The 7,349-nt window shown below is 44.1% G+C and overlaps 1 protein-coding gene across 1 annotated transcript in view; it reads left to right on the forward strand.

Moving 5' to 3' along the window:
* ptger4c (prostaglandin E receptor 4 (subtype EP4) c) overlaps positions 1-2,715 on the forward strand; it is a 14,777-nt gene extending 12,062 nt beyond the window's left edge. Inside the window, exon 2 of the mRNA XM_072440431.1 lies at positions 2,140-2,715. Coding sequence (XP_072296532.1) covers positions 2,140-2,715 — 576 coding nt within the window. The remainder of the gene's footprint in view (positions 1-2,139) is intronic.
* The last annotated feature ends 4,634 nt before the right edge of the window (positions 2,716-7,349 follow it).

The following is a 7,349-nucleotide window of genomic DNA, read 5'->3' on the forward strand; positions in this document are numbered from 1 at the left end:
TGTGTGTGTGTGCACGCTTGTGTGCATGCTTGTGTGTGTGTGTGTGTGCGTGCTTGTGTGTGCGTGCTTGTGTGTGTATGTGTGTGAGTAAGTGTGTGTGTGCGTGCTTGTGTGTGTGTGTGTGTGTGCGTGCTTGTGTGCGTGCTTGTGTGTGTGTGTGTGTGTGTGCGCGCTTGTGTGTGTGTGTGTGTGTGCGTGCTTGTGTGCGTGCTTGTGTGTGTGTGTGCGCGCGCTTGTGTGCGTGCTTGTGTGTGTGTGTGCGCGTGCTTGTGTGTGTGCTTGTGTGTGTGCTTGTACGTGCTTGTGTGCGTGCTTGTGTGTGTGAGTGCGTGCTTGTGTGTGTGTGTCTGTGTGTGCGTGCTTGTGTGTGTGCATGCTTGTGTGTGTGTGTATCTGTGTGAGTGCGTGCTTGTGTGTGTGTGTCTGTGTGTGCATGCTTGTGTGTGTGTGTATCTGTGTGAGTGCGTGCTTGTGTGTGTGTGCTTGTGTGTGTGCATGCTTGTGTGTGTGTGTCTGTGTGTGAGTGCGTGCTTGTGTGTGTGTGTATCTGTGTGAGTGCGTGCTTGTGTGTGTGTGTGTGTGTGTGTGCGTGCTTGTGTGTGTATGTGTGTGTGAGTAAGTGTGTGTGTGTGTGCGTGCTTGTGTGCGTGCTTGTGTGTTTGTGTGTGAGTAAGTGTGTGTGTGTGTGTGCGTGCTTGTGTGCGTGCTTGTGTGTGTGTGTGTGTGTGAGTAAGTGTGTGTGTGTGTGCGTGCTTGTGTGCGTGCTTGTGTGTTTGTGTGTGAGTAAGTGTGTGTGTGTGCGTGCTTGTGTGTGTGTGTGTGCGTGCTTGTGTGTGTATGTGTGCGTGCTTGTGTGTGTGTGTGTGCGTGCTTGTGTGTGTGTGTGCGCGCTTGTGTGCGTGCTTGTGTGTGTGTGCGTGCTTGTGTGTGCGTGCTTGTGTGTGTATGTGTGTGAGTAAGTGTGTGTGTGTGTGTGTGCGTGCTTGTGTGCGTGCTTGTGTGTGTGTGTGTGCGCGCTTGTGTGCGTGCTTGTGTGTGTGTATGTGTGTGTATGTGTGTGAATGTGTGTGAGTGCGTGCTTGTGTGTGTGCGCGCGGTTGTGTGTGTGTGTATGTGTGTGAGTGCGTGCTTGTGTGTGTTTGTGTGTGTGTGCGTGCTTGTGTGCGTGCTTGTGTGTGTGTGTGTGTGTGTGTGTGTGTGTGTGTGCGTGCTTGTGTGCGTGCTTGTGTGTGTGTGTGTGCGTGCTTGTGTGCGTGCTTGTGTGTGTGTGTGTTTGTGTGTGTGCGTGCTTGTGTGCGTGCTTGTGTGTGTGTGTGTGTGCGTGCTTGTGTGCGTGCTTGTGTGTGTGTGTGTGTGTGCACGGTTGTGTGTGTGTGTGTGTGCGCGCTTGTGTGTGTGTGTGTGTGCGTGCTTGTGTGTGTGTGTGTGTGTGTTTGTGTGTGTGCGCGCTTGTGTGTGTGTATAACATGTCTGAGGAGGAGTGATAAAAGGTGCCTCGTACCCTGTTGTGAGCTCACACCTGGTGGTTAGACATCACTGAATCCACTGAAATGTAAAGTGGGACTTGTTTGTCTAAAGTCCAGAGCCTGAGCTCTGGGGACCGGTCCGGACCCCGAGCGGTCAGTCCCTCTAAACCCAGAGACACAGAGAAGAACTCTCGTCCGCAGTCTTAAGGTTTCCAAAGTGGCGGCGCTAAGCCTATCTTTGTACTGTCCTTAATAAAGGCTGAAAGAAATGCACCTGAAAGCACCTGTTTCCTCAGTGTGATTTGTTTAGTGTAAATAAACTAGTCTTTCACTCCTGAATACAAATTGACCTTTAGAAAAAATCAATGTCACTAATGAGATGGAGATGAAAGAAATGATGAATGCATTGACCAGAGTCTGCTCACACAAAAGCACCTTAAACCTCAGCGTGCATTATCAAAAATCCCCTGTGTCTCATCACATGCACCGACCCTGATCAGAAGCAGCAGTTTAAGTGTGAGACGAGGACGTTTCTCTGAGCTCTTCTGAAGCAGCTGTGAAGAGGAATTTAAGATGTATAGAAAATGTTTTGGGAGTTTTTGCTCTGACTTTTCTGGGTCAGCTGGAACTAGATCATTTCCAGGTAAACATGTGCTGTTTTCTCTTTTCTCAGGTGCGTATCTTTGTGAACCAGCTAAAGGGCTCTGCCCCCCCCTCTGTTGGGGCCCCTCCTGACCCTCGGGGTGACCTGATGGCCATCCGCTTCGCCTCCTTCAATCCCATCCTGGACCCATGGGTGTACATCCTGTGCCGAAAGAACCTGCTGCTAAAGGGCTGCGCTCGCCTGAAGGGGGCACTGCTGGGGGCCGAAGTGCGGAGTGTGGGGGCCCGCTCGGGTTGGGAGGTGGGCCAGCACTCCCCCGCCTCCCTCCACAGTAATGACACCAGCTACGCCTCCATACGCACCGCCAGCTTCAGACAGGACCCTTTCAGCGACCTGACGGGCCGCCAGCCTTGGGACTTCCACCCGTTCAGCGTGCCTGGGGCCGGGCTGGGGGTCACTCTGGGGGCCACTCTAGGGGCCACGCTGGGGGCCAGCCTGGGGGCCGAGGAGGGAACGGAGCTCAAAGACCAGCAGCAGCAGCAGCAGAGCGGTAACCACACGTCTCTGCTGGTGACCAGTGTGATCAGAGGAGATGTGGTCACATGTACCTTCAGCTCACCAAACCCCTCCCTCAAGTGTTTGTGAGGCCAGCAGACCCTCACTAAGGTTAAAGTACACTTTATTGTCCCTGAAGGCAAATGTTCTCTGTATTTGACCCCTCCTCGAATGCCGGTAGGGTTAAACTGCTGCAGTGGGGCCACAAAGGGGCCACAGTGCAGTGCTTGGAACTCATCTCCAGATCTTGGTCTAGTCTAGATCAACATCTTCTTGAGGATTCTCCCTGTGGTGAATGTCTTGAGTTGATGGGGAAACACACAGACACACGGAGAAACATGCAAACTCCACAAGACCTGAGCAGCCCCGGAGTCAAACCCAGAACTTGCACTTACACATTAGTGTCTGAGGAGGTCACATGCCATGTTTACATCTGCAGCACTAAGGCATTACTCTAAAGCGACGTTATAGTTTCTAGTCTGCTCTGAGGAAGAGCTCCTTCCCTGTTGTAGGTTCACATTGTGGTGCAAAGAGGAGGAAAGAACAAATGGCTCAAACAAAGCGCTTGATTTCAAATCAGGACATGTTTTTATTTACTCGAAACACAAAACCAAATGCTGTATTGCACAAAAAATGCATATCTCTGTGGCAGCACGTGTGTGGTCATGTGACTGCTCGCTCTGATCACTGCTGTCCAAATGCATGATGGGAGTACTGCGCCTGTCGTGTACCCCATGGGTAGTTTACTGTAGTTTACACTGTCACACGTGCTCTTGTCTTCTTGTCCCGTCTGCTGCTGCTGCCCTGACTGTATGAAGCAGTCAGAATGTAGACTTGTGAAGTATGGTTCTGTTGGACGTTACTTAAAGTGAATGTTTTTGTGTCATTATAAAAGCCAGTGAACAGCTGCTCTGTGAGCTCACCAAACACTTACATTTTGGAATAAAAGAGACTTTCAAAATTAGTCTTTGAATCATTTGCAAGTGTTGATAATATTAAAAATGTTAATTTCTTCTTCTTCTTCTTCTTCTTCTTCTTCTTCTTCTTCTTCTTCTTCTTCTTCCTCTTCTTCTTCTTCTTCTTCTTGTACGTCTACACTTTAGACCTTATTTTTTAGACTTTATTCCTCAGACTCCACTTTATTTCCTTGTTTCCAAGTTCACTTTAGAGTTTAGATTCATTATTTATCCCCAACAGTGTAATCTGTTTGCAGATCGCATCTTAAAAAGTCCAAACACAATAATGGATATCAGGAGAATGTAGCATTTAATGAAATGTTAAGTAAAAAGGCCCGAGCTGATGCAGTACTCATTGTGACAAGACTTTAGACTTTATTTACAGCCCTGAGTGTCTAGCGGCCTCCAGAGGGCATCAGAGGGCATCAGAGAGAATCAGAGTGAATCCCTTTAAACGTTTGGCCTTCAGCACCGGCCTGCGCCATAAAGAGTTGAGGAGAAGCATCTTCTGCACCTATTCTCTTTGTCTGTATAATGGTGTTCAGGCTGTTTTTTTCTTTGACTGAAAAACTATAAAACCAACAGATAAAATATAATTGTCGCATTTCAGGACTATTTTATTAGGTCAAATATTTGGCCATATATTTGGCTCTAAATCTGTTTATTCCCACGTCTCACCACCAGGGTGCGCTCCTCCACCATTGTTTGGTCCATGTGGCTGAGACCGAATCTCTACCAACCAAAAACACGATCCACTTTTTGACATTATTTATCAATATTTCAAACAGTTAAACCCAGAGCAATTGGATCTTTTATTAGACTTCAATTCGAGTTTTAAAAATCTGATAAACATTACTATTCAGTCTTGTTATTATCATATTAAATGCATCCCTAAAATCAAACCAGTTTTATCTGTCCATGTACACTTTTATTCAAGACTGGACAACTGAAGCACTCTTTACACTGGCCTTAACACAACTCTGCTGAATTGTTTACGCATTGAACTGTCAATATTCTTTCAATATTTGTTCACATCTCAACACATTTCAGATTATATTTTAACAATGCGTCAGGAATGTGTCTATAAATGTTTTGATCGAGGCTCAAGAATTGCACAAAATGTTAATAAATCACTAAACAAAAGTGCAGGAATATGACTTTATTACTTATAACTGGACGGCTCTGACTCTTTCTGTATTTTTAGGGTCGTTTTTTATTGTTTTGATTGCAGACAATATTCTCAGTGTTCTAATTTTGCATATCTCTAAAATAAAAATACGATTCTCCAAAATATTATCACATTTTCAATACATCTCCCACCTCATGTGACATACGTGTATATACTGTATCGTGCTACGCTCTGTCTAAACCGAATGTGTGAGTGTCATGATATATTCATATACATCCAATGATTGATATGACAATTATCATTCACTACTGCTGCTCTAATCTGCTGAAAAGTTTGATCAAATAACTAAAGAGCTACAGGCTGTACTTTTCAGCTTCTAACCCCAAACCTTTTGCTGTGATGACATTTTTGGCCATTTTTACACACAAAAAATATTTTAGTGAAAACATTACATTACGAAAAATAATATTCTTGTCTTACATTTATTTCTGTAAACTACGATTGAAGATTTAAATAAAATTGATCACTAAATTGTCTTGTTCCCCTGCTGTGTCTCAGTTGAACACAACACAAAGAGACACACAATGGTATATGTTTAAACTTTATTCCCTCGGGAGGATAATGGCATACAGAAATAAAAAACAACAACACTTTAAATAGTCATATATAATAATAGACTTTCTTTAAGTAGATGGGCTACACGCAGGAATTTTAATGTAACAATACCAGGTGTGTCCACTGAGGGGCAGCGTCGGGTCGGTGTAGGGGTGAGTCTGAGGTGAAACGAGGAGGAGGTTTTGTTGAAGTGAAGTGTTCAGTGCAAGGCCACAGTCATAACATGTAATAAATGCCCAAACGTCAAAATAGATTGTCTTTATATTCCAGCATCATTTTGTCTGATTTGTATATTAATCAACAGTCAATCATGCATAATATGTCTCCTTTAAAAAAGCACACTTCTGGTTGAGGGTTTGCCGCCTGCTTGTCTCCATGGAGATGTCATTGTTTTGCCTGGAAAGTTCCACAGCATGGCATTAAACGGATCTGCCGTGCTTATATGCTATTGCAGGTAAGTATTGCTAAAAAAAAAAATACATTACAGTGAGCGCAGTCTCCTTTCCACAGATCTGACTTGTAATTTTGCCTGGTGGCATCACCTGTTTGTCTCCATGGAGATGAATAAGTTTGAATTCTGTGGAACATTCTAGATGACAGTGCACCTTTAAAGGACCTGGTTTCAGCAGTGGGCTCCATTTTGAGGACTTTTGTCCATTCAAAAGATTGAATATTTAGTTTGGAAGTGATAAAAAGAATGTTGCAGTAAAATGCTATAGTTTAGTGTCAAAGTTGGTTGTTAGGGTGATTGGACTTTAAAAACGCCGAAGAGCATCTCTGGACTAAAAATACAAAATGACTCATACATGTGTGAATGAAAACTCTCCAAGACAAAACAACTCAAGGCCAAAATGCCACTTTTGCACAAAATAAACTAAAGATTGACTGATATATCGGGCCGGCTGTCGGCATTAAAGGCCGATATCTTTTATCTGACCATCGGACTAAATAAAATACATCAAGCTTTGATTTAATTTACCCTTTAATACAAGGAGAAATGTGGTCAAAGCTTCGGCCGTGACAAAGCCTCTGGTCTGGACACAGGACATGTGACCATCAGCTGTGAGGTCAGTGCTGTTGCACATGTGCTCTGAACTCAAGTCGTACAAAAGTCAAGCAATTTGGCCTCTTGTGGTGACACTGTTTGCGATTGTACCTAATCATTACCCAACTTTGACTATTTGTTTTTATATCATTACTTAATAATGTTAATAATGTTTTAATGCGAGATCAGACGACACAAAACAAACACATGTAAAGACACAGCAGCGGAGTGGACTCGAGCGTGGAAATGCACAGATGCAGCGTAATGAGTGCGATGCTTAATCTGGCAGTATGTGACGGGGGCAGTGTTGTGTTGTGTGTACTCTGATGTAAGTATATATGTACTGGCCCTGCTCCTGCCTCTGCTATGACCATGGCCTTGTTCAAATACTGACACATGTTTTCAGGCTTTTGGATCAAATGAAATATGGCAATAAATAGACTTTGACCTACAACAAGAGTTAATAAAAGAGCTTTCATATGAAGCTGTAATAAATAAATAACTTATCTGCAATAAATATATCTTACTTTGACACAGTAATACATGAAGATGCATGGCATCCATTTGGCTGAGTTCCTCTGAACAATGCAAGTCCTCCATATGTTTCTGAGCTTCAGAACACACATCAGTTCTGCTGGTGTCCAGGATCAAGTCTTTCAAGAACCAAAACTTTAGTCCATTTTCTCTTTGGTCCATAAATGTCTTCTTATTAAATTATGGAAGTCATAATCTTCTGTTGGGTGTACAAATAAAACCTGCAAACTTAAACACTGGTGAGGAAGATTTGATGACATTATATTGTATTCATACTCATGCTCCATCATGTGCTGTCCACTTCTTTGGCTTTGAAGCACAGAGGAAGCCAAAAGTACCCTCCATGTAACTGGAGTGACCAACTAAAACAGCAGGTAACTGAGTAAATGCTTGAGCATCTCAAAGATAACGACCCAACAGCAGCCAGGACCACCTGCTTGTGGAC

Source organism: Eucyclogobius newberryi, unplaced genomic scaffold (assembly GCF_026437365.1).
Source record: "Eucyclogobius newberryi isolate DKJ021-1_F unplaced genomic scaffold, fEucNew1.0.hap1 SCAF_12, whole genome shotgun sequence".
NCBI classification, from domain to species: domain Eukaryota; kingdom Metazoa; phylum Chordata; class Actinopteri; order Gobiiformes; family Gobiidae; genus Eucyclogobius; species Eucyclogobius newberryi.